This window comes from Ceratosolen solmsi, unplaced genomic scaffold (assembly GCF_000503995.2).
Source record: "Ceratosolen solmsi marchali unplaced genomic scaffold, CerSol_1.0 scaffold14, whole genome shotgun sequence".
In the NCBI taxonomy this organism is placed as follows: domain Eukaryota; kingdom Metazoa; phylum Arthropoda; class Insecta; order Hymenoptera; family Agaonidae; genus Ceratosolen; species Ceratosolen solmsi.
The window spans coordinates 25,136-52,915 of NW_011948420.1; the positions used below are offsets into that span (position 1 = coordinate 25,136).

The 27,780-nt window shown below is 26.9% G+C and overlaps 5 protein-coding genes across 8 annotated transcripts; 3 read left to right on the forward strand and 2 right to left on the reverse strand.

Moving 5' to 3' along the window:
- LOC105360872 (ribosomal protein S6 kinase delta-1) lies at positions 1-3,697 on the reverse strand. 2 transcript variants are annotated; one of them, XM_011497874.1, is made up of 7 exons: positions 3,653-3,697; positions 3,000-3,331; positions 1,882-2,907; positions 1,568-1,698; positions 468-1,464; positions 252-347; positions 1-171 (listed from the first exon to the last, which is right to left on the reverse strand). In XM_011497874.1, the coding sequence occupies exons 2-7, from the start codon at positions 3,093-3,095 to the stop codon at positions 67-69; spliced, it is 2,451 nt and encodes an 816-aa protein (XP_011496176.1). In that variant the 5' UTR covers positions 3,096-3,331; positions 3,653-3,697; the 3' UTR covers positions 1-66. The 2 variants fall into 2 exon arrangements, with proteins under 2 accessions (XP_011496176.1, XP_011496175.1); XM_011497873.1 differs by lacking the exon at positions 3,653-3,697 and having other exon boundaries at positions 3,000-3,597.
- A 412-nt stretch (positions 3,698-4,109) lies between these two features.
- Positions 4,110-9,364, forward strand: LOC105360873 (rho GTPase-activating protein gacN). Of its 2 annotated transcripts, XM_011497876.1 has the most exons (9): positions 4,110-4,925; positions 4,987-5,149; positions 5,229-5,403; positions 5,812-5,880; positions 5,959-6,738; positions 7,302-7,658; positions 7,805-8,244; positions 8,900-8,991; positions 9,082-9,364. In XM_011497876.1, the coding sequence occupies exons 1-9, from the start codon at positions 4,236-4,238 to the stop codon at positions 9,334-9,336; spliced, it is 3,021 nt and encodes a 1,006-aa protein (XP_011496178.1). In that variant the 5' UTR covers positions 4,110-4,235; the 3' UTR covers positions 9,337-9,364. The 2 variants fall into 2 exon arrangements, with proteins under 2 accessions (XP_011496178.1, XP_011496179.1); XM_011497877.1 differs by lacking the exon at positions 5,812-5,880 and having other exon boundaries at positions 4,112-4,925; positions 7,802-8,244.
- Positions 9,365-9,707: 343 nt separating this feature from the next.
- Positions 9,708-12,206, reverse strand: LOC105360874 (speedy protein 1-A-like). The gene is made up of 5 exons (XM_011497878.1): positions 12,141-12,206; positions 11,626-11,737; positions 11,418-11,556; positions 9,999-10,256; positions 9,708-9,795 (listed from the first exon to the last, which is right to left on the reverse strand). Exons 2-5 carry the CDS (start codon positions 11,732-11,734, stop codon positions 9,738-9,740), a joined length of 564 nt encoding a protein of 187 aa, XP_011496180.1. The 5' UTR covers positions 11,735-11,737; positions 12,141-12,206; the 3' UTR covers positions 9,708-9,737.
- A 557-nt stretch (positions 12,207-12,763) lies between these two features.
- sip3 (septin interacting protein 3) lies at positions 12,764-17,353 on the forward strand. 2 transcript variants are annotated; one of them, XM_011497880.1, is made up of 8 exons: positions 12,764-13,239; positions 13,933-14,025; positions 14,111-14,263; positions 14,361-14,651; positions 15,373-15,587; positions 15,661-15,875; positions 16,402-16,780; positions 16,912-17,353. In XM_011497880.1, the coding sequence occupies exons 1-8, from the start codon at positions 13,111-13,113 to the stop codon at positions 17,234-17,236; spliced, it is 1,800 nt and encodes a 599-aa protein (XP_011496182.1). In that variant the 5' UTR covers positions 12,764-13,110; the 3' UTR covers positions 17,237-17,353. The 2 variants fall into 2 exon arrangements, with proteins under 2 accessions (XP_011496182.1, XP_011496181.1); XM_011497879.1 differs by having other exon boundaries at positions 12,770-13,239; positions 16,393-16,780.
- Positions 17,354-19,784: 2,431 nt separating this feature from the next.
- Positions 19,785-27,576, forward strand: flfl (serine/threonine-protein phosphatase 4 regulatory subunit 3 flfl). The gene is made up of 8 exons (XM_011497881.1): positions 19,785-20,011; positions 21,255-21,461; positions 22,550-23,645; positions 24,331-24,833; positions 25,111-25,262; positions 25,554-26,064; positions 26,524-26,652; positions 27,134-27,576. The coding sequence occupies exons 1-7, from the start codon at positions 19,994-19,996 to the stop codon at positions 26,608-26,610; spliced, it is 2,574 nt and encodes an 857-aa protein (XP_011496183.1). The 5' UTR covers positions 19,785-19,993; the 3' UTR covers positions 26,611-26,652; positions 27,134-27,576.
- Positions 27,577-27,780: the final 204 nt, after the last annotated feature.

The following is a 27,780-nucleotide window of genomic DNA, read 5'->3' on the forward strand; positions in this document are numbered from 1 at the left end:
TCAATACCTAAACAGCAAATTTTTCATAACATAAAGTTTAATAAAAAAATTAAAAAAATACATTTCTCAAATTTGAGCATTAAGAAGTTCCAACCAAACTATTCCGATAAAAAAAGAATGTTGTTTTATCTCTGGAATCGTCAAACGATCACTAGGTTTATATTTTAGTATCTAAAATATTTGTAACATTAAAAAATCAGTTAAAATAAATAATTAGTTAGATGTAGAAAATATAACTACACATTTCTTACATTAAATAGAAGAGACTTTGCATGGTCTGATAAATTATTTGGAATGTTCACTAAGGAATGTGAATGAAATTGACCTGGATGTTTCATCTGAAAATCCTAGAAGATATTTAACATATATAATTACACTTATTTTTTTGTTTATAAATATCTTATAAAAAACATGAAATTATTTGTTTAAAAAAAAATTAAGGATTGAATTTAAAAATTAAAACTTACATATCCAGTTAATAATTCATATAAAAGAACTCCGAAACTCCAAACATCAGCCGATGTAGATATTGAGATGGGTGGTGTAAACATACATAATTCAGGTGAAGAATAGGGCTTTTTTAAGTTCAATAATTCAATATTTCTATGAGGTACAATATATGTCATGCTAACATTTCCATAGTCGTCTATCAAAATATTATCTGGTCGTAGATTTGATATGATAACATCTTGCTGATGAAGAGCCTCCAGTGTCAAAAGGATTTCTGCAGCCCAAATTTTTACATCTGATTCTGAAATTATCCACATTTGTTTTTCTATTTCTATAGAATAATTGTCTCCTTTTTTTAATTGAGATCGATTTTCAAAAATGTTAAAAGACATTTTATTCCAACTTTTTTCAGTAATAGGTATATTAACTAAACTTGCATTCGTTAACTGTATAACATTTCCGATTTTTAATGTTTTAATATTATGTTTTGATATATTTTTATTTTTTGTATATACTTGTTCACATTTATCATTATTAAACTCTTTACAGTTATCATTTACAAATAATCCAGTAAGATCTATTTTTTGTTTGCCAACATTCTCTTCTGTACACAAGATATTTTGTTCTGAATTATTTTTCCAATCAAAAATACCATTACTTATTTTATTATTTGCATGTTGTTTATTATATAAAAAACTTTCTGATTCATTCAGCTTGCCAGCAATAGAATTACTGCGCTTTAAAGTGGCATTAACAGATTCTAATAATTTTTGGGCATTTTCAACTAATTCTTTCGTATCTCCAGATACAATATCATTTTTTATAGGTATTAAAGAATTCTTTTCTTTGTTAATAAATTGTGTTTCTGGGTGTTTCTCTTGAGTACATGCTAGCAAATTATTTTGAATTATTGCATTACAACTAAAAGATCTTGAATGCTTTCTTTTTTGAAAACTATATTTCCTTTCATCTGGTTTATAATTACTTTTAATAAAGTCCCACAGTTTTCCATTACTATAAAAAAATTAATAAAATTTATTATAAATAATAAATTGTTTTAAAAATATATAAAACATTCTTTAAAATTTTAAAATTAAAATTAAATTGTTAAACTCACCGCATATACTGTAAAATTAAAAAAACTGTAGAATCTGTTTGTACGCATGAATATAACTGAACCATGTAAGGTACTTTTCCTCGTAAAATATAGCTATTATTTTTTTGAGAACCATCTACTTTTTCTACAGTCTCAAATTAAAATGATTATTATTATTATTTGATAGTTACTGTTATTATTATAAATACAATTTAAAAGGTACAATCTGAGCATATAACTTAATATTTTTTATTTATAAAAAGCTTATCTTAATTTATATTATTCTTAGATTTAAGTTAAGATCCAATAGAATAATAAAGATCTATAATCATTACCTTTATAACTCTTTTAAATCCTTGCAGTATATCTTTAACTACCATCATTGACTCCTTAAGGTCAATAACTTTATAATTACGTAACTCTGTAACAGGTTTAAGTAATACTGAAATATTGCAATTTAAATGTCTGTTGTACAGTTTTTCTGCTCTGTGCAAGTACTTTGTTATTTTGTGTTGAATTTTTGTCTTTTTTCCTTGATCTACTTCAGTTTGAATTCCATTGATAAGATGTGAAATACCAAGTTTATACTGAGTAAAAGCTTCTTCGTATTCAGCAATTGCTTCATGACGAAAAGCAGCACTCATGTGTGCAGCTGCAATTAAAATATACTGTGCATCTTTTTCAATAGTATGTGTTAAATCAGAGCCATCATGAATTATTACAGAAAAATTATTAATCCCATTTTTTAAATCATTTTCTTTACAAATCAATGTCGATGATTCATCAGCAATATCACTTAAATTATTTTTGGTATTATTAATATTACAACTTATTTTATTTTGTTCATATTTATTTGTAATTACTGTTGATTTTCTATTAATTGATTTACTGTTTATGTTATTTGCTTGAATATCAATTTTATTTTTAACTACAATTGGTATCATCTTTTTAGTACACACAAATTTAGGAAGATCTGTTGTAGAAGAAAATGTGTTTTCTATAGTATCATAATTTGTGGTTTTATCATCTTCTGAAGTGTCCGAACTTAAAGAATAGGAACAATCAACAGACTGTTTATTTAAACGATCATTTTCAAAAAATTTGACAAAAACATCACTAGTATATAATGCATTATAACGTCCAATGAATTCTAAAAGCTTTAAAGCACACTCTTTTCTTTCTTCAATTACTTCAGTTTCAAATCTTCCAAAAAACTTTGGCTTGGGGAAAAGTGGAAAAGGTTCCTTAATTTGCAAAGTTGAATGCAATACTTGTAAAGTGCTATGAAGCTTTTTAAATTCACTGTAACGTTTCCAAATGGAGACTTTAGAAATAATATCAGGCGATCTCTTTAAAAACATCTGAAACATTAAAATTAATTATGACAATTGTTTACTAAAACATGTATTTTTATCATAGAAAATAGTATCTGTATATAAATATAAATATATACCAGTGAAGTAACTTTATAAATAGTGAAATCTTTTGTATGACGGCTTGTTTCTGATATAACAAATCGTCTAATCCACTTTTCTTTTGGCGGCGCCATTTCAGATAAACGTTGGTTAGTTTACATTTTTACATAATTACAAATATTAGTTGCAAACTTTCATGCTCTGTATAAAGTATATCAGTTTTTTAACATATCTGCAAATATATGTATGTCCATTGTTTAAAAACTTAATATACAACAATTACATTTTCCTTACAAACGAACCGCATCCATGTTATAATACAGGTAACAGATTCATAATAGATTTGCGGAGGTGGTAATCAAATAAATAACTGAAAAATCAATATGGTATCAGATGGAAGAAGATATTTTGCATCATCGATTATTTTCATATATATTGCGTGCATATAAGTACTATATCTACAAAATCAAGTAATTATTTCATATTTTCATATCAGCTTAATATGGATAATATCAAGCTATATATACAATGCCAATTGTAATATATTAACATTCATCTAGTTATTCAAACTATATTCTCATCACGTGCGCGCAAATTGTTTCATTAATATTTTTATTTATATTATAATATGATTTGATATATAAATATAATTTTATACTTTACTGATAAGCGAGGCAAATTCATGAAGTACCTTTAAAAATAATTTTGACTGATAATATGCAAGGCTCAATATTAGGGTGCATTCTCACAAGGATAATTTTTTCGCGTTTTAATATTTTCATATAAATAAAGTAGTTGTATTAAAATAATTATTAACTTTGAATAATGTCGTGACTTATTATTTTAATTATTATAATATATTATATAAAAAGAAAATTATTATTAAAATATAATTTAAAGTGCGTGTACCATATAAACTAAGCTTAAAGATTTTGGCGGTTACTATATTAAGTTTAGTTACAATGGTGAATTTAAAATCTTAATTCTCATATATTTTTCTTTTATAACGGCAACATAATTTAATTTTTATATTATGACTTAGCTTAATAAACTATTTTAATTAATTTATCTTGTAAATTGATAAAAAGTAAATTATATAATAAAAGGAATTTAGATCATAAATCTGTTTTTTTAATCTCTTAGGTGTATCCATATTTAAGCATTATGGTGTTGATATAAGACGATTTTTTAATTTATATGTGTTTGCTAAATTGATGAATGGATAATATAGTAAATCTATTTTCAAAGAAATACCATAAGCGGTGATTATAAAAATGTTAATTTACGACGTTTTACACAAAGAAAAAGTTTATCAAGTAGTTTCGAGAAATTTGCGAAGTTTAGGGGTTAAGTACCGTATCAAGAAAAATGTTAAAACAGATAAACCGAATAGAGATAGTGCTTTAAAAAAAGTATTTAGAACTCCACTTTCTTATTTACCACTAGATGTTGTTAATTTATCATCAGGAGCAATTATTCATATTCCAGTATTTGTATGTCAAGCTGCAACATTTCTGTTACAAAATGTATATCAAGAAGGCTTATTCAGGAAAGCTGGCTCACAACTTAGACAAAAAGAAATTATTTCAAGACTTGATGGTGGAGGAAATTTAGGAGAAAAAAATAATGCAATAGATGTAGCTAATTGTTTGAAAACATTCTTGAGAAATTTACCAGAGCCTTTAATACCTTTTGTTTATCATGATCTATTTATAAGATGTAATATGCTTAAAATGAATAAGATAAATGCATTATTGTTAGCTTGTATTCTACTACCTCCTCACCATTTAAATACATTAGCATATCTTATGGAATTTTTAAAGACAGTTGCTTCTTACGAAAAGCAAAATAAAATGGGAATTGATAATTTAGCAAGAGTTATGGGACCAAATATTATGCCTTTACAAGAAACCACTATGCTTGCAGTTCAGTCTAGATTAGAAGCTCATCTAACAATTGTTAAGGTAATTTTTTGTATTTTAATGAATATTGAACAATTAAAGAATATTTATTAATTTCTTAAAGCTCTTAATTGAAAATGCTGAAAAAATTGGTATTTTACCTAATGATATCTCAGAATTTATTTCAATGGATAATGTTGGAAGTATTGATATTGAACTTAATCGATCTGATCCTTGGGCTTCATTTAAAAGTAAAAAGAAAAAACATCGTAGTGGAAGTCTTACAAGTATTCTATTTTTTAAATAATATGTATAAGGATATTTAAGTATATTTATTAATAAAATTAATTTTATATATTATTACAGGAATGCTAAGTGGTTTGAAAAAAATAGTTGGAAAAAATAATTCTCCAAATGAAGTGGATGGTTCAGAAAATCTTCTGGCTATTGAGACAGCTTGTCACTTGTATACACCATCTGTGAAAGCATCGAAAAAACGAAAAGTACAAGATAATACAGATTTATTAAATATTAAAAGACAGTATGTATATTTTTATTTATTATCAAGCATGTTTTGTTAACTTAATTTTTTTCGTTATATTTTAATAAAAATTTAAATGTCAATCAGTGTCAATAAAAATCAAGTAATCAGTTTGTTTTGTATATACCAGTTTGGTTTCAATACTTGTATATTATACTTTAACAATACTGCATGGATTGGAACCTTTTTTTTTTTAGATTATCTCTGAAAGTATTTTATCATTCTATTACAGACGAAATGTATTTGAAGTTATGCCTGCTTGTACTTCCTTTGGTCATACTTACCTATTTTCTTCCCCAGTTTCTAATAATCCAAAGTATGTTTTGCATGGTTTTATATTTAACATTTTTAATATTGATATAAAATTATCCTTTCAAAAATAAATAACTTTTTAATACATTTCAATAGTCCTTTAAAAGAAAAAAGTCCAAATCAAAAACTTGGAACACAAAAATACTATAAAATTTACTCAGATATGTAAGTTAATACATGTTTATTAATTTCAAAATCTATTTAAAATGAAATGAAATTTTTAAAAGTTTACAAATATTTTAGAAAAATTTGTGATAAAATTGAGAAACCAAAGAAATTGAGGCTCAGTTTGGATCGTTTTGTACCGAAACCTAAACAAAAAATGAATACCCAAAATATAGAAATATGTAAAACATCTTTTAGCCCTTGTATGGAAAGACGCTGGAGTTCGAGTAACAACTCATTTGATTCGAAAAAAAGAGGCAGAAGTAAAAGTATCGATTCACCTTTATCTTCACCACAAATTAAAATACGAAATTCAATTCAAGATAAAACTTTGGAAGAAGTTTTTATAGATGCTAATATTAATCTATCAGATGATTGTAGCGAACAAATTTCTCAAAAGAAATCAAGTTCTGAAAACAAAGTCAAATGTAAACGCTTTAGTTCCACAAGGAAATCTATGCATTCATATTCTCTAAGAAGATCATCATCAAATATATCAGTTAATTCTAAAACAGTGATTCATAATCCAGAAGAATATGTTCAAATACCTAAAAGTGAATATGAAGAAATTAAGCATAGAGTATCAGCAATAGAATCTCGCATTTCCCAAGAGTTCAAAAATATAACTAGTGAATCTGTTAATATGTTAACTGTAAATCCAATAACTATAGTACAAAGCCAATATGAAAAAACTTTGGAAGAGTCGAATATTGAAAATATTGCGAGTACAGATCAATTAGCTAAAAGGCTTAGCAAAGAATTAAAGATAAGAAAATCCACAGAGCATAAAATTATAAGGTCTCCAAGTGCAAGAAAAATTGGAAGTTTGAGAAGAAGATCTCAAGAAAAGCCAATAAGGTAAAATGAATGCATATTTTGCACTGTATTAATAAAATGTCAATTTGAAACATTTATATTTGAATTGTGATTTTAAAATACTTATAAATTGTTAATATATGTTTGTTATTAAAATGCAAATATTTATATTTAAAAAATGATTCACAATAGTATTTACATTTTTAATCACTTATTACATTTTTTGTTATTGTGAGATAAAATTATAAAATAGTTAATAGTAAACTGAATCATTATTTACAATTATAATTAAAATATTTATTTTTATCTTTGTATAAGAAATTTAAAAAATTCATCCATTTTATTAATTTTTTTTTGTTAATATTGATTTCAAAAATATTTTTTGCATATTACTCAAATAACGCATTCATAAAACAATAAAATATAAATTAAAACTTAATTTTTAATGGGAAATATCAAATATAGTAAATAGGCACAATATCTATCGTATTAATAGTCGCAAGAAAACTCCTATGCAATAACTATTTAATTAAGTACATAAATAAATTAAGTGATAACAAGTTGTTAAAAGCTGTGTCTTAAAAAAAAAATATTTTTGCCAACAGAAAAATACATCGTACCATTTCTTGGCACGCAGCCGATAAACTGGACGTTCGAAATTCCGTACTTAAGTCTGACCAGCGTTTGAACAATTATTGTCCTAAGCAGTGTAATTTAAAACGTAGTAAACCTTTAGTTAAGCGCGACTCGTACAAAAACATAGAGCAAATACCAAAACTTGAAACTCGACACAGCGCTCCATTCTGCAGTGAAGCGACGAACGCTCGACTTAATTATCTTCAGGAACAGCTCAATACCCTTATCAATCATACAGCTGAACATACGCGTGACTCCTTAAGTAACGAGGATTTTGGATTCCTTGACGATGATGTTTTCCAAAGTATCGAGCTCTCCCCTATGAGGTAATTTTAATTGAAAATGGGTCTTAAGAATATCATTTGTATGTTATTAGTGGAATTTCCGTACCAAATAATTATCGAATTTAAAACATAGTATTATTTATGTAACATTTATACAGCATTAAAAATGATTTTTTATTGAATAGTAGCCGTCAAAATGCTTTGAACCCAGTGGCGGTACGACGAGCTTCATCCTTTCATAGCTGCGAGTTCATTGACAATTCTCAGTACTTTAACAATAAAATCAAAGAACTTAGAAAGACGAACAGCCAACAGAATTTGACATTCAATTATTCTGAAAGTATAGATATCAGTAGAAAGATGTCAGAGTCTCGAAAAGAGAAAACAGTTTCATGGAAAGATGCCGACATATACTTCCAACAAGAGGCAAAGTTACTTACCCCAGTACCACAAACCGGTCGAGCTTCAGTAGCTAAATTACGAACACAGAATGCAGGGATGGTATTGGCGAAAGCGAAACTCTTTGATGATCCATCAAAGGAAAGCATAGATTTCAGCCGCCGTAAATCAGTTAGAGTGCAAATGACAGCGCCCACTTCTGAAAAAGAAGGCTTTCGAACACCACATGGTACGAACAAACATGGTTAAATTTTTAAATTATATATAGAAATATAGAATGAATGAATATAATGGATTGGTTAAATTTATGTATGGAAACAAATATAATCAACAAAACGCACCATTTTAAAATTTAAATAAATAATTAATAATTATATATAGCTTTCTAAATTTAAAAAATAGTTTATGCTATCAGAATTATAATTTATTTAGAATTTTTCGAAATTTTATCGACAAATGGTTTACTTTTGTTGCACATTTTATTAAAACAAATTTACAATTTGAAAAAATTAATTCCTACTTAAAACTACTGTATATTAAGTCTATTGAATTAAGCCTAAGAAACAATAATAATTTTGCAATTAGAAAAAATTAAGTGAAAAATAAAGATCCAAAATTAAAGATTGAATTAAAATATTTTAATAACAAAAATATATAGTAATATAGTTTAATTTTTTTTTTCAGCCATTATTTTATATCAGTAATTTCTCTTATATTCTTTAATTACCTTGAATTTAAATATATATAACATTCTTTGATATTGCTTCCATGAACAGAAACGATAATTATTATCGTGTTAACAATACTATACTAATTAATGTAAATCTAACATGAGTACATGATTCTATTTTTATTGATTATTAATGTAACTTAAATCTGTATAGGAACTAAAAAACACAACAACGAAATCATTGTTCGTAGAAAACACGATAAAAATCGTCGAACACCAAACACCTCGCCATTATTAAAAATAGAGGTAATTATTCATTGTAATAATCTTGGGCAATCAACACGCTTGAATAATTCACGTGTAAATAAAAAATAAGCTAACACTTACAATTTGCAGAAAGATAATCAATTGGTACAGAGCATAATAAGCAACGATGTGTACAAGATCAATGAAAATTCCATATGTAAAACACCACACATCAAAAAGCCCTTGAATGTAAAAACACCAAGGAGTGTGAAATCATTATCAGCAAGGAAATCAATATTAAATTCACGTCGAACTCCGATGAAAGCCGTATTACCTATCACGCCAAAAAGACAAAGTCCCAGAATTGTTCTAAAATCAACGCAATTAAATAGGCATATACATTGACACTAGAAAAACAAAACGTGCGTGTATTTTATATATATGATTGATGGAAACAATTAAATATTTTTTTATAATACAAGGAAAGCAATTTATAATGAAAAATCACTCAACATTTATATTTTGTGATTTTTATACAAAGAAATATACATGTATATTTTATTCAGTTCATGAACATTTATTTAAAAAATTTTTTATAATTATTTAAAGCATCATATCAGCCATATGAAATTTAGTATCAGATATTATCTAATTATCATTGTTCATTGTATACTTTTTAATAAATACAATGAAACATAAAATAGAAATATGCTATTATGAATTTTTATTCAATTAAATAAAATTAACGCTTTATTTATATTATGTAATCTATTTATTCAATATCAGTGTTCTTTTTTTATTGTAAACTAGTATTCTATTTCACATTCACTATCATTTTTACAAGTGGGACAAATATCTTCTATTCTGTAAATACATAAAAAAATTATTCTTGTAATAAGTAATTTGAAATTAAACTTATTTATAAAAAAAAATCTGTAAAAAACAGTGCTGCATTTAACATAGTTTTTGAACTAATTTGAAGTTTAAATGAAATAATTATTTTAAATAATTTAAATATTTGTATAGTCATATTAACACGTAACAATAGCAATTACAAGTTTACTTACTCGTGATCAAAGTATATTCCTCCGTTGACGACGCCAGAATGGTAAACGTGTCGGCGTCTTAGCCATATCTTATGTTCCGGATTTACAGACCTCATTACAACATCACAGCAGGAACGTGATACTGCACCCCGATATTCCATACGTCTGAATAGTGCATAGCGTTTATGTTTTAACTCACTGATACCACAACCAAGCCAACTTTCGACTTCTGATAGCATAAACTCACTTTCATCTTCTTCCATATTGTAAGCGAGATATCTATTTGTATTAAATTAATAAAGATTTGTTATACTTCGTCATAAACATTCAAAGTCTTATTTATTTTCATACAAATTAAATGTTGAAGTAATCAATTTCTCAATATTTCAATGAAGTACGTGATTTTTCGTACTTTTTCAATGAACTATCTACTTATCGAAGCATTAAATAATTATTTTTTTTACTATTGAAAGAAATATTTTTTGAAATTTATAGTATTAACATAAATATTGATGCATTGTTTAATATTAAAAACATTCTATTAAAATCGTAATCATAAGTGAGTAATACGTTTTAAAATTGTTGTGAAAATAAAATAAAATCTTCATTAATTTTATTGATTTTTCTATAATATATCAATATAATTAAAATAAATGATTAGCCTTTAATACTTAATAAAAAACTAGTTATTAAATTACTTTTTTAGTAGATTAACAATTACAATTTTATAAATATCTTTAAAAACAAATTTAATAATTTGTATATAAATATTTTTAATCATTAGAATTTTAAAAATATTAATTATAATGAATAGTTAACTTTTAATATTTGATTAAATTATTATTATTTCTTATATATAAATTAGTTTAGATATTTTAAAATTTAGTATATTTTTTTTGTAAAATATAGACATTTTTAAAAATTTTTATAAATTATGTTCAGTTTTTAATTTATATTATAAATTTGTATTAGAACTTATTTAAACTATCGACAACAATTTTATTTATTTTAAGCATCTATATACAATTAATTCTTGTAATTTAACTTGTTTCTTTTCTGATGAAATAATCATAAGTTCATATACAATAAAATTTTAATTTTTTCTTTCATCTGCTAATGAAGTTAAGACAAAAGAATTTATTATTGTTTACATTGTATGTCAATATATTGAATATTATACATACAATGTATATTGTAAATTAAAAATCAAGAATATTAATTAATAATTTTCAAAAATTAAAATTAATTTATTATTTGATAATTTATTTAGTAATAAAGAATCATATTTTTTCAATCAATAATAACTATTTATAAGATAATTTTCAATTTTAATGCAAATTAATTTTACAACATAAATAAATTTGAAAAATTTTCTAAAATTGAATAAATATATTATTACCAAATAATATTAAAATAATTAATATTATAAGTATAATTTACAATGCAGCGAAAAAATTCTGTTTCGTATATTCTTCTGGATTGAGTGATGCCCTCAAAAAATATGTAAAAACCATAGCTATCAAATAATTATCGGCTAGTCGGTAACATTTATCATTTTCGAAAAAATCTTCCAATTTTTCTATAAAAAATCAAATTTATAAAACAAATATTTCATTTAAAATTATTTTTACACTGTGCATATTCTTACCTAATAATTTAAAAAACTTTCTAACATTCCACCGTTTGACAGCAATAAGTTTATCTCTTTCCGTTTTATAAGACGATACCATGATATCTTGCTTATAAAGAAAATCCATATTCTTAAAAATAATTAAATATTAAAATTATTTTATGCGGTATTGAAATAATAAAAAAAATATCTTACTCATATGAAGGAAAAAAACAATTACACAAAAAGATTTGAAATTTTCAAATATTTTATTTATTATCGTTATAATTTTAATAAGTTGTTGTAACTTATTTAGTTTATTGAATATAGGCTTTATTGTTTTATGCACAATGACGAAAACTTGTTATTATTGAAATGTTATTGGATCTAGTTAAATAATAACAATTGCTATGATATCAATGTGTTTAAATATTATAAAACATATACAAAAATGAATTAACATGAATGTCATTTGTTGATAATGATATGAACTTATAGTACTAATAAATTGAGTTAAAGTATTATATACAAAAATTAAAATGAGAACTACTTACGTGAAAATATAAGCAATTTTTTACATATTTGAAACGTAAAAGTAATAAGCGAAGTGTACTATATTTCATACGTATAATTTAAAATATAAAATAAAAACAGCGGTATTAGAATGTTGTTTGCCAATATACTGAATATATAACAAAAGCTAATCGATGATTATTTTGTATTAATAATTTATTATCTTTGTATATCTTGAGAATAAATTATTGTTATAGGAGCTACAAAGGAAAAGTTCGAATATCTAGATAAATCTGCCTTATCCTATCGCGAATTCATAAATAAAACGGTGAAAAAATCACATCTCTACCAATCGCGTATGATCACAGTGTAACGCGCCTGGATGAAAAATTTATTCAAATTGCGAGATAAAACCGCGCTCCAAAAGTACTCAAAGAAACCTCTTTTATTATTAATATTTAAAAATTTACCAAAAAAAACTGCGAAATGATTAGTCCCTTGCTGAAAGTTGTTTGTAAAAGAAAATTGCGTAATTCGCCAATACATTATGAAATTGACAATAAATAAGATGTATAGCCGTACACGATCAGCTCAAAACTACATATATAATTACGTACACACCGAAGATGTCACGTAAACGTAACTCACGTAGCCAGACGACACGTATGTTCCGTTAGTTTCACTGATCGCCACAACGAGAGCAGCGCCTTTCGTCGCCTGCTGGTTGTGTCAAAAAACGAGTAAGCCTAGAGTAATACATTAAAAAATAAGGAAAAAAACGAATAGCAAGTACGTGAACGTTGAAGATTATTGCAGTGTAGTATAAGAAAAACAGGAGGGTAAATTTTTCGTGACGAGAAGTCCGTGGGGGGGTGGTTGGAAATAGTGCGAGGACGTCCTCGCACTTTTGAAGAATTGAAAAAGTCGAAGCAAAAGGCGGCCTCGGGATAGATCTTACAGAAAGAAGCCTAGAAACTGCTCTACGCACGAAAAGTGGATCTCAGGGCGAAGATGCGAGCTGTAGGTATCGTGCTGATTAGCGTCGCACTTACGTGCGCTGTTATCGGCAATGCCTACTATCAAAAAAAGCAGTTCTACCCATCGGTCGTCTACATAACCAAATCTAATCCCAGCATGGCTGTATGTCTCTCTTTTTTAAATATTTCACTTGTAGGGATCAACTTAGTAATTTTTTTAAACAGAATTGTCATTATCCATAATATTTTTTATAGCACAAAGAAATAATAGTTTCATTTGTAATTTTTGTATTTATCCGCATTATTTTGTTACCTTGTTATGTTTGCTTTTGTATTTTTATCTTGAAATTTTTTAAAATTTATAATAAATAATAATATTAGACAATAAAATTAAGAATAATTAATAGGTAAACAATATATTTATTTAAATTTTGATAAATATTTATATCTTAAAATTTTAAATGTACAATTTACAAAGTAAAAAGATATTTTGATCTAAACTTTTTAATTTGTAATGTTAATATCTTAATTCTACAATATTTATTATATTTATTAATATCATTTTAAGTGTTTATTAATATTAACTTTTTGAATTAGAACAATATGTTTCTATATAAAAAAATGTTTATGTAACGTTATCAATATTTAAAGTTTTAATATATTTAACACCATACTGAAATTGATTTTGAATATTAAATATTTATTAAATTTATCATAATAAACCATATAATATTAATTAATAAGTTTTAATTTTTAAATAAAATAATTCTTTTCAATAAACAAACTAATTAATCTATCAATATTCATATAAATGAATAATATTAAAAGTATGTTTATTTTCTTGATCTATGTTTAGGTTATTTATGTCCAAGGTCTTATACTTGTTTTAATGGCAAATACTTTTTTGAGAAAAATTTTCTTTGGAAATCTAAGAGCAGCAGAATTTGAAGTAAGATATAAATAATATCATTGGCTTAATCATTAATCTATTCAAATCTATGCAATAGTATGAATATAAATATTTTTGTTTATAGCACTTAATGGAAAAATTATGGTACGCAGTGACAGAAGCTTGTTTAGCATTTACTGTTTTTAGGGATGATTTTAGTCCAAAGTTTATTGCTCTGTTTACATTACTTTTATTTTTAAAATCATTTCATTGGTTGGCTGAAGATCGAATTGACTATGTAAGTATTTATATGTTATGTTCATACTTTGAATATAATTTTATAATATTCTATAAATAATATACAAATATAATAAGTATTAAATAATTATTCGTAGATGGAAAGAAGCCCAGTAATAACATGGCTGTTTCATGTCAGAGTAGGCACACTATTAGGAATTTTATTTTCTATAAATCTAGCCATGTTTAATTATGCATACACTTCAACAATTGCTAAAGGAGCATCTGTTCAACTTGTATTTGGCTTTGAGTATGCTTTACTGTTAACTGTTGTTTTAAATATAAATGTGAAATATATACTTCATACAATTGATTTACAAAGAGATAATCCTTGGGACAATAAACCTGTATTTTTGTTGTACACTGAATTAATCATTGGTTTGGTTAAGGTAACTAAAACAAATTATCAAATTTAAATAGAATATTATTATATAAGTCTAAAATAGTTACTGTTATGCATAGTACTGTATTATATCCATTTGAGTGGATAAAAACTGACTCAAATACTATATCAGTATCAAATAGATAAAATAGCATTGATAAAGATTGGATAAATACATATTCATGAAATGGGAAACAAAACAATAATAACAAAAAATATATGGCTTATGTATCATATTTGGTATATTGTTATCATCACTGTTATCTTTTATCACTCAGCAAATGTTTCTAATGTCTTTTTCAGCAGTAATTTCTTAAAATCGTAATCGAAAGACGAGAAATCAAATTTCATATACATGGTCATATTACTATAATTTTTCCTTGTCCTTCACAATACATGTTCCTTAATAGTATAGTTTTAATTTTGAACTTTTGAAAGTGATTATAAATATTAATAATTTTGTCCAACTTTTATTTTTATAATTACTTCCAATAATTGTTTATGTATAATAATTATAATCATAATGTAGCTACTTTTTTCTTTGATCTAGTATTACTTCGTGGCATAATTGTAACTTTTATAACAAACTTCTTATTTATTTAAGTATTTGCAACACCATTCTTAACGATGCTTAATTGTTATAAAGTAATTAAATATGCTTACACAAGTATTTTAGATTTTTTACAATTTTAATTTAACTTATTATTAAACATTTATTCAAATTTCAGGTTACTTTATACATCGCATTTGTTGCAATTATGGTTAAAATATATACCTTACCTTTATTTACCTTCAGACCTATGTATTATACAATGAGAAACTTTAAGAAAGCTTTTCATGACATTGTCATGTCTAGAAGAGCTATAAGAAATATGAATACGTTATATCCTAATGCAACACCTGAAGAATTAGCTGCTGCTGATAATGTTTGCATTATTTGCCGGTATTTATTTTTTAATTTAAATTCTTTGACAATATATGAAATAAATTATTAAATTTGTTATTAATTTTTAAAGAGAGGAAATGGTTGCCGCAAGCAAAAAATTACCATGTAATCATATATTTCACACTGCTTGTTTACGATCTTGGTTCCAACGTCAACAAACTTGTCCTACCTGTAGATTAAATATTTTAAGACCTACAATTATGCAAACAAGACAACAAAATCAAGCTCAACCACCTGCTGCACCTGCTCCACAGCCTATCCCTGCTCAAGGACCAAATCCACAACGTAAGTAAACTAATTCTTTCTATAAAAATAAACATATTTTTTTAAGTTTTAACACTTTGTGAACTGATGTTTTGTACTTAATGTAAAAATATTATGTAAAATTAAATATGTATAAGAGCTTTATCATTTTTCATATTTAATAAGAAAAAAATAATTGCATTTATTAAATAAAAATGTATATTTTTTAATATTCAAATACATAAAATATGGCAATGTTTTTTTTTGATATACATGTGTATATTTTTACAATTCCAGTAATCCTACACATACATATAATTTTATGTATAATTTTATAATTTCTATTTACTGTAAATATCACACAATATATTTTCAAATGCTGATAAAATTTTTTAAAAACGATACTACAATATAAAATAATAAGTAGTTATTATATACATATATATATATATATATATATATATATATATATATATATATGTATGTATTGTTTGGAACCAGTTATAAATTATTTCAGCTACTTTTAATTTTATACAATTTTGATTTCTAAAAATAACAGCAGGACCAGCTCCCTTTCAGCTTCCTGCTTTTTGGGCCAATTTCCCACCACCTCCTCCACCAACACCAACACCAGGAACACCTGGAGCATCTCAACAACCAGGTCCGAGCTCAACATCTTCAACTTCTCAGACACCCTCTTTTCAATCTCTTGGTCCTGGAAGTATTCCTATTTTTGCACCTTCCTTCCATCCAATCATTCCTTTACCACCTGTACCCATACCACCAACAAATTTGACTGCTCTGAGCGAGGAAGAATTAAGGATGATGGAGGGTAATTTACGTCAAGCTGTTGAGGCTAGAATAGAGACATTAAAAAGAGTTCAGTTACTATTAGATGCAGGGATTGCTATGATGAGTCAATACCAGACCGTCACAACTATTGCTAAGTAAGTACTTTTATGTAAAGTTAAGACTATAATTATTAGTAGTATATATTTTCAAAATGTATGTTTATGATTATTAATGTATAGTATATAGATATGATGCTTAAAACAAAACATTTCAAATTTTGCTTCAGCATTCCTTTATCAATGTCTACTACAAGTTTAAAAAATGAAAATTCAAGTTCAAAAATGTCGAATCCGATGACGAAAATAGGAGAAAATTCTCAAACCAGTACTTCACAAAATCATAAATCAAATTATTCTAATAAAATGAAAGCATCGACTTCAAAGACTGTTGCTGAAGCATCTACAGAAAGCATAGCAGAATCTTCAATCACAAGTACTAATGAAGCAGTGGCTACAACTTCGAGAGCCACTAGTGAGATATTGAGTGAACAAGAATTACTAAGGCGAAGAAGATTAGAAAAATGTGCACAAGGAGATCCTTCCATCGATTAAGTGGATACCAGATGTACTGATTTACTAATGTGTGCTTTTAAAAGTTGATGGATGATTACTTTTATTTAATCTATTATTGGTTTCATTATAAATGATGAATGTTTTTGAATAAGACTATTTTTATTGCTTGATATTTTAAAAAAATTATTCTTTCTACTAAACATTCAACAATAAAAATCATCTTTTTAAGAATACTTCTGAATAATTTTGAAACAATTATGAAATAATTCCAAATATGAGAAATAGTAATTATTCATAAAGTTAAAATTAAAAATATTAGTGTCCGCAAAACAGGTACTAGATGAGATTCTGGTAGCCTCTTACTGTGTGATATGTGCGAGACTACTGCGTGGAAAAGAATTGGATCAGTCGTTTGGCTTATCCAGTGCTTCGTTTTCTCCAGATCTAAATGAGAAATCGTGAGCTTTGACCAATGATCGTTATTGAAGACAATTTTTAAAGATTAAGATTCAGACTTTAAACTCAGGTTAAGGCCAAAACTTCCTCAAAATAACGTTACATTAATATCAATACAAGTTCATTTCAAAAAAGGAAATTATGTTCAATATATATTTTAAATATTTTTTGTATTCATTTATAAAAGATTTATTTATAAAATTATTTAATCAATTTTTATAAAAATTAAAACTCGCGAAGAATTTAAATTCTAAAATTATATAATTTTATGTGTTTCCTGATAAATAGTAAAAAGAACTGATGTAATAAATTGTACAATAGCTGATCTTTATCAAAATTCATCTTCTACAATAAAAATATTTGTCTATTTATAAATTTAGTTTTTAGTCATTTATAATTAAACCCTTTGAGAATGTGGTTGAAAAAAGCTTATCTAGTTTTAAGTAAAAAAAAAATAATTCATGTATTATATTTTGCTTGATTTAAACTTTTTATATTTCATTTTTCTCATATGTTATAGGGTATTACAGGTTTTGTTAATTGCTTTTAAATCTTATTGACAAAAAAATTACAAACTTTTGCTAAAAATCTTATAAAGTTGTTTAATATTATTTAGTTTGAGTGAGCGATTTTATTAATAAAATATGTTAGAATATGTATAGAAATAAGTTTGTTGTATAACTGAAGAAAAATGTAAATAAATAACAAATTTAATAAATTAATTATTTACAAGATATCTAATATATATTAATACACTGTTGTACACTATGTTTTATTGATTGTTTATAATTCTACAATAATATAACAAAAATGAGGGTATAATAGTACAATTTGTAATATGTGCATGTGTTCATAAATATAATCCGATAGCGAATTTTAAAAAAAATTAATTTTATTTAATTTTAAAACAAATACTGTACATTAAAAGTGACATGTTAATGTTGTAAATAATCTATTAGTGACTACAGTACTTATTTACATTTAAAATCAACATTTAACTCTGATCAATGGTTGAAAAAAAAAGTAATAATCGAGAATATTAATATATTAATATTAATAAGTAAAAAGAAAAAACTAATTGAGAAGGAACTCTAAATTATAAATTAAAATAATAAACGTGTTGTTTATGATTTAAGAAAGTATTTGGTCATTTAAAAGTGACGTCATGAAATAACATGATAATTCCAAACCAATGAGCAGTATACGAAAATTGAGCCAACCGCAAAACTCGTCCTTGTGAACTCGCGAATTGTTAAAATTGACTTCAAATAATCTTCCTTCGCCATTCGTTAATCTCAGTATCGCTCATTCAGAAGAATATAATAGCCTTAAAGAAATTTTTCTTTCTTTCCCTGAAAATGAAAACAAAGATTTGTCGGAATATTTTAAAATTGGCGGGCAATTCCGTGACAAAAAGCCAGTGAACCCCGTGGCGCGTTGATGCCACAAAGCGTCGTCGTCTCCGCCTGAAATGCAGATATAGGCTCACGTGCCCACAAACACATGTGTTTTCATGCGTACATGATAAGTAAATGCGCGCATGTGTGAAAATTTAACATGGCGGATTGTTGTGTTGTGGCTTTCCGTCTGAGAGTACCTGCGTGAAATTTGAGCGTAATTTGTGACGGTAAGAAATAAAGAAACGTGGAACGTGAGTGAAGACGAACTAGGTGTGTACAACTAGAGAAAAACTGAGCCAAGCTCTGCAGTTCGTGGCTGTTTTAGTCAACGTGCGAAGCAGAGGAACACGAGTAAAGAAATACGAAGAAATGTGTTGAAAAAATTTCGCTATGACCAGTGACATATCCTTATCTTTGCTAACTTGAGGGTATTGTTCATATGATAATATAACGCATAGTTGGCATAGATAGGTGCGCGCGCGCTAACATTTCTTGCTCTCTCTCTCTTTCTCTCAGCTTCCGTTGCTCTTACTGATCATATATACTGCAGTTATATCAACCAATTAATACACGCATACAGGCGTATCTTCGTCGGCTTCTCGTCGCTCCAATCCCCATCCGTCGACGACGGTGGCGGCGGCAGTGGTAGCGGTGGCGGCGGCAGTGGCGACGACTACAACTGCTTCAGAGCTAAATCTCGGTAACAGAGAGAGAGAGAGAGAAAAAGAGAGAGCGAGAGGGAGAGAGTGGAGCGAGCGGAGAAAAGACAGGAGTCGTGTATATACGGTCAAAGCAACTTCTATACACGTTGTAAGCGCGTGAGTGAAGAAAGAAGGAAAAGATCCTACAAGCAGTGATTTCAAAAAGGATCTTCGGTACCGGCTCTTACTTGGACAGGAGCTCACCGTCGCTTCCAAGGAATACATACGTGCGTGCTTGCATGCGTCGTGTCTATTTGGTACGTAAGGCACACCGCTCACGCTTCATGATTCAGATACGGTGCTGATACTACCGATGCTCCTGCTGGGCTCTGCTCTACTTTACTCTACTCTACTCTACTCTACTCTATTCTACTATACTCTATTCTACTATACTATACTCTACTCTACTCTACTCTACTCTTCTCTATTATACTCTACTCTGCTCTGCTCTGCTCTTCTTTGCTCTTCTCTGTTCTGCTCTGCTCTGCTTTGCTGTTGTTGCTGCTCTATTATCGTTGTTGGATTTCCCGCGCACTATCCAAAACGACAGAAGACGGAAATTTGACTTATTGTTGCCAGGCTTTTTACGACGAAACTTATGCAACTGTGAGAAGCGTAAACATTTTCATGCGCCAGAGACAAGAACGATAAACAAATATATACCCTCCGAGTTGGAAGCTTGAAATATTAAGAAGTTCGTGCGTACGTGCGTACTCTGTAATAACGCACGTACACACACTCGTAGCTGATTAAGAAAGAAAGGGCCGTTACGTTACTGTTATTACTGTTGCTGCTGTACTGCTACTGTACAATTTTGGATTTGGTTGTGTTGAATATTGCAAGAACTGATATATAAGATATACGTTACATACATACATTCACATTACATACGTACATTCATATTACATATATATATATATATATATATATATATATATATATATATATATATATATATATATATATATATTTATATTTATTTATTTATTTATTTATTTATATATATACATATACATATATACATATGTATTTGCATGCACGTATATGCATATATATACATATGTGCATATATATGTATTCAAACACACATGTATGTCGCGATATAAATACGAGATTCGTTGGTGTACAACAATAGCCTTGAATTACTTAGGCTTTACCATTTCATTAGACAAACCCTCTGTTGGTTTGTCCTACAACAGAGAAGAGACTCCTGTAAGAGGAAGGATATTACTTTATTCATTTACCAATGATAGAATAAAGTAACTTGAACAAATATGTGTTTTATAAAAATAATTTCAAACTATTATGCTGAAAGATAAGAAAAAGATTGTGGTTTTTGATATTTAAGACATGAACTTGTGATTGATAGTTTCATTTTGATTCACTAGTTATTTGACTGTATTTCTTTTCTTTCTTTTATTTTAAGTGATATTCAAAATTGTGAGAAGGAATGCTAGTTGATTAGTGATTATTTATTGTAATTTTATGTGGCCAAATTAGTTTTTCATCATGACAGACACACGCCGAAGAGTTAAATTATATGCATTGAATGCAGATAGACAATGGGATGATCGTGGAACTGGGCATGTATCTTCTTCTTACGTTGATAGACTTAAAGGAACTTCACTTTTAGTTAGAGCTGAGAGTGATGGAACTGTACTATTAGAAAGTAAAATACAACCAGACACTGCTTATCAAAAACAACAGGTAATAAAGATATTGAATTTATTTTTCATTTTTTATTACTTAGTAAAAATATCTAGTAAAACTTTTGTTAATAATTGCAAATATTTGTATTCAATATACAAGTTAATAATAAACTACATTAATTAGATGCAATAAACTTGTTATTCTTGTTATTACAAAATGTTTTTATATTTACTGTCTATATATTTATCTATGCATATATATGTATATCTGCAAGTTTCATTCTAATCCTATTAATAATAAACCTATTAAGAATTTCAATGTAATAAAATTAATTGGTGATAATATAAACACGTAAAAAATATTTGTTTCAAGTCAAAGTAAACCATTTTATAAATTTAAAATTAAATTACTTAGACTTGCATCATATAGTGTTTTGTACTGATACTTTTTAAACTAAATTATTGATATTTTATTTAATTCTGAATTTTAATTGTTAAATAGAATAATATAAATGGTATATAGTCCATATAAGCGAACAAAATATAAGAATAATGCAAAGATTTAATTTATTCGCTTGTATAAATTAATAATTCAATTTACGATAAGTCGATGAAGAAATTTATGGTATAAAATAAAAATAATACCATATTAAGTTGTTAATTAATTTATTTACTTAATTAATATTTATTTCACAGTAGAAAAATATAAATAGATAATGATCAAATGATTTAATTTGATCATATGTACATAGGTGCGCGCATATACATACATTTATTTAATAGTATATTTAATCATTTGTACTTTTTCTAATATACACTATATTAATATAGGTACTATATACGTATATATTACTAATTAAGAGCTCCAATAACTTTTACTGCAAATTATTTATATATTCTTTTTTTTTTAATTTGCTATTATAAAAATTATTTATAATAAAAATAATAATTATAACAAAATTGTTTGTAATTAATTTAAATATTCTTTATTTTATATTTTACGTATTTTGGTATCTAACCTATAAAAAAGACATTAAAATATGTATATTATATTATTCTTCTAATTAAGCACCATAAAACTAAAACTTTTAATGAAGTTTAAGATCAGATTAATTTTTAATATCAAAAATTTCTATTATATTTTAGGACACTTTGATTGTATGGTCAGAAAGTGATAACTATGATTTAGCTTTAAGTTTTCAAGAAAAAGCAGGATGTGATGAAATATGGGAAAAAATATGTCAAGTACAAGGAAAAGATCCTTCTGTTGAAATAACGCAAGATATTGTTGAAGAATCAGAAGATGAAAGATTTGATGATATGTCAGATTCTGCACCACCTATAGAATTACCACCTTGTGAACTTAGTCGCTTAGAGGATATAAATGAGTTAGTAAGTAATTGTCTTTCTTCTCCTATGAGAAAAGAAAAGTTAGCAATGGCTTTGGAATCTGAAGGATACATTAGAAAATTATTAAATCTATTTCATACTTGTGAAGATTTGGGAAATATGGAAGGATTACATCACTTATATGATATTTTCAAGAATATATTTCTTTTAAATAAAAATGCTCTATTTGAAGTCATGTTTAGCGACGATACAATTTTTGATGTCATTGGTTGTCTGGAATATGAACCTACATTAACTCAGCCAAAAAAACACAGACAATACCTTCAACAATTGGCAAAGTTCAAGCAAGCCATTCCAATAACAAATGCAGAGTTACTTGCCAAAATTCATCAGACCTATCGTGTGCAGTACATTCAGGATGTGGTCCTACCCACTCCGAGTGTGTTTGAAGACAATATGCTCAGTACATTAAGCAGTTTTATTTTTTTTAATAAAGTTGAAATAGTGACACTCATACAAGATGATGAAAAATTCCTCACTGAACTTTTCCGTCAATTAACAGAAGAAAACACACCAGATGGTAAAAGACGTGATCTTGTACTGTTTCTTAAAGAATACTGTAATTTCTCACAGAATCTTCAACCTCAGGGTAAAGAGGCATTTTATAAGACTTTGACAGCACTAGGTATTTTACCCGCACTAGAAATTACACTTGGTATCAACGACGCACAGACGAAAACCGCTAGTATAGATATTTTAAATTATATTGTTGAATACTCACCAAGTGTTATTAGAGATTACACATTACAGCAAATTAATAACACAGAACAGGATCAGATGCTTGTTAATGTAATTGTCACTCAGCTGATCAATGACAGTGATCGTGAGTTAGGTAAGTTTCTCTCTTTTTTATTACTTTACTATAATACAGTTGAAATTTTAATCAATTTTAAATAATGAAAGAATGTTTGATAAAAATTAATGTTTTATTAGAATTTTGCATTATATATTTTATTATTATTTAAATATTAATTAAATATTAAAAATGATTTTTAGTTTTGTGTTCTGTCGGTTTAAAAATACTATAAAGTCTATAGTGTTCTAAACTTTTCGCTTTACACAATATTTATAATAGAAAACATTATTTTTATAAATATCTTCTTAAGATAAACTCAATAAAATTAATATTTTATTTTTATTTTATTTATTATTTTAATTTTTGTTATCCTATATTTAAATGAAAATAATAAAATAAAAAATTAATTGAAATTAATAATTTCTATATTTACAATTTACATAACATACAAATTATTATGCATTATTTCTTTCAAATGCAAAATAATGAAATTAATTTTCATAGATTTATTAAAAAATTTTGTTACAACAAAAGTTTAAACATAATATAATAAAAATAATCTAATTTGATTATGGAATGGAATACGTTTATTAACGTTATAAAAGCTATAAAATTGTACAATTTGCTTTCTAAAATTATTTTATTAAATATAAGTTTTATCTTTTATTTGTATAAGATAAGTATAATATAGTTATAATATAAGTTGTCTAACATAAACTAGGAGGAGCCGTACAGCTCGCCGGAGTCCTACGCCTTCTACTTGATCCAGAAAACATGATGGCTTCTGTAAATAAGTCGGAAAAGGCGGACTTCTTGAACTACTTCTACAAGAATAGCATCGGTACTCTCATTGCACCCCTACTGGCCAACACGATTGGCGATAGACCTGCGTGTGAGGATCACAGAACGGTGCAGCTACTTGGATTAATACTCGAATTGCTCTCGTTTTGCGTCGAACACCACACGTATCACATAAAAAATTGCATTTTAAATAAGGACTTATTGAGGAAAATACTTGTATTGATGAAGTCCACGCACACGTTCCTTGTTCTCTGTGCTCTCAGGTTTATGCGCAAGATAATTGCACTTAAAGACGAATTTTATAATAGATATATTATTAAAGGAAATCTTTTTGCACCTGTATTCGATGCCTTCACTCGCAACAACGGACGCTATAATCTTTTAGACTCCGCCATCCTTGAAATGTTCGAGTTTATAAAATTGGTATATGGCAGCACAGCTTTTATTTTATTTATTTCATTATTCATTCTTATACGCATAATTAGTATTTGTTTTCTTTTTCAATTTGGAAATATTTTAAACATTTAATATTTTATTAATGCACATTAGCTATTAATAAAAAATAATTGTTTTAATTAATTCAATTCTCTTTTAACTAATAATTTTAAGTTCTGAATATTTTTCTTCTTTCTTTTAATATTTCTAAAAAAAAATGAATATTTGTGTAAAATAAAAATTCAATTTAAAATTTAATAATTAGGAGGACATCAAATCTTTGTGTTCGCATGTTGTGGAAAATTTCTCGAAAGAACTAGAAGCGATAGATTATGTACAAACGTTTAAAGCTTTAAAACTGAGGTATGAGCAGCATCAGGACAAACTGAAAGATCGTGATAGAGGAACCCTCGATAGGTAATATATATCGTCATTTGTTAATTCAAATAAAAATGAAAAAATTTACAGGCAAAAAGATAATTTTCAAAAGAAATAAATGAATAATGTATGTGCGTGTACGTACACGCATTATATATATCAATAATTGCATATATTTACATAAATATTTCAACATAATTATATTTAAATAATTTTACAGCTATTTTTTAATTTAATATAATTGCATCAAAAGCAAAATTGTTTTGAACGGAACATATTTTTAATAAGCTGCGTCTTACATAGAATTTTGTCTGAATTTATAATAATTAGCGTGCCGTCGATATTGAGAAACAGCCGGTATCGACGGGATCAACGGCAACTCGATGAGGAGGAGGAGATGTGGTTTAATGAGGAGGAGGATTTCGATGAAGGCGAAGCCGTAGTACCTGCAGCTGCAGCTGACCTTGTGCATCCCACCTCTGCTAAGAAACAACCAAGTTCAGCTAACTCACCAGGTTGTGGAATTGTTGATTCTCCTAAAGATGGCAGCAGTCCACCACATCAGCAACAGCATTCACCACCTCAACAACAGACGATTCTCAATAACAATACTGCCAATGCGGTTACGGTAGCGGCGGCGACGGCGGCGGCGGCAGCGGCAGCGGCAGTAGCAGCGGCGGGTCCTGTACTGTCAGCTACGACACAACAGTCACAAATAAATAGTGGTGGAAGTCCGACTTCGGTAAATGAGTTACCCGTAGTCAGCATCATCTCAGATACAATTAATCCTACTACGACCATAAGTGTCATTGACAAAACTGGATCTAATATTTTTAAGAAGGTATATTCACCTCTCTTGCAAGTCATTAACCGCTATTTGAGTCGAAATTTTCACCTTGTTGGCATGACTCATTGCTGTGAAATTTATATAATATTATGACTTTAGCATAAACTAAAGCATAAATCAGTTGAACATGATTAATGTTGAGTATTATTAATAATTCCATGTTATAATTATATAGTTACAATAATTATAGCCAAATTAAAGTTCCTTAATTAAAATGAATACTATTCCTTTGCAGTTTATATCATAAACTTATTCATTTGATTCAGATCCTTAGATAACAAGTCTGATCCATTTAACTCAAATATTTTGAATATAAAATCAAATGTTTAAAATTAGATTAAAGCGTTTATACATAAATAAAATTAAAAAATGTAAATATTTATAATTTTGTACAATTTATATTACTATTCATTAAATTCTACATATATATGTGTGCCCATATATTTATTTTAGGGATTGGTTGATTATGAAGGTGACTCAGATGAAGAAGATGAAGAAACAGAACTGAGTCCAACGCCTAAGCGACAGCGACTTTCATAGTAGGCAAGCTATCCGTCATTAGTAAGAGTGCTGTGACCAGAGGTGGGCAAAATACTGTATTTAAATATAATACAAGCTCTTTTATGTATTTAAATAAAAATTACAATACGTTACACGTATTAAAATAAATTTAATAAATATAAAAGTAAGAAAAGAAGCAAAAATTAAGTTACAATGGTCATTGTAGCAAATTTTAAATACAGTATTTAAATGCAAGTGTATTTAAAGTACATGACTATTTTAAATACAAATGTATTTGAAATACATTTGTTTTTTAAGCTTTTATCACGAAACTGAAAAAAATGTACATCAGATTTTTAATCCAATGTTGGAATTCAAACCACCTTTGAATCCATGTGCAGCTATCAACTATAATTATAATGATTGTTGACAATGTTCGAAAGTAATTACATATTATCGCGTTACATTGAAATTTTTTCAACAAAAATTTAGTTCTCGAGATAATTTTTATCGCGATCTCATTTACTATATTTTTGACCTTTGATAACATTATATTATTAAGCTTTGTATATTGGACCAAGAAAATATTACGGAGCACAATCGTACGAGTGAAGTCATGAATAACATTCCTTTGTTTTCGATGATTCTCCGTTGAGGAAATAACCTCATTTCCGCCTTCCATCTGCAGGGGCCTTAAGGTGCATGACAACGAACCTTTTTTTTCAGTTTTTATAAAATTTTTTAATTTAAACCTTTTTCCTTACATTATTGTTTCTTCACTATGTAATTTTTTTTAATTATAAAATTGAATAAAAATTCTAGTTTTTACTTTATCACAAAGAAATTATCTGTACTTTTCATTTTAAAGTTTTTATTTTAATATTTGTCTTAGATACATCGTATAAACCCCTGGAGTTGGAGGTTTAAGAATAATGTATAGCAGTTGCGTAATTTCAGATTACAAAAAATTAAAAAAAATTATTTATTGTTTTGATGATGTAACGTAATTTATCTTTTGTAATACTTAATTGATCATAAAATATGTATGCAAAATTATATTGAAATTTTATATAAAATTTCCATCATAGAAAGAATCCATTCCTTTATTCACTTAATTTCCCTAATTTTTTAAGGGTACATGAAAGTGATATTTTAATATAATTTCATTATTTAATTTTAGTCTTTTACAAGTTCCATTATTTTTAATAA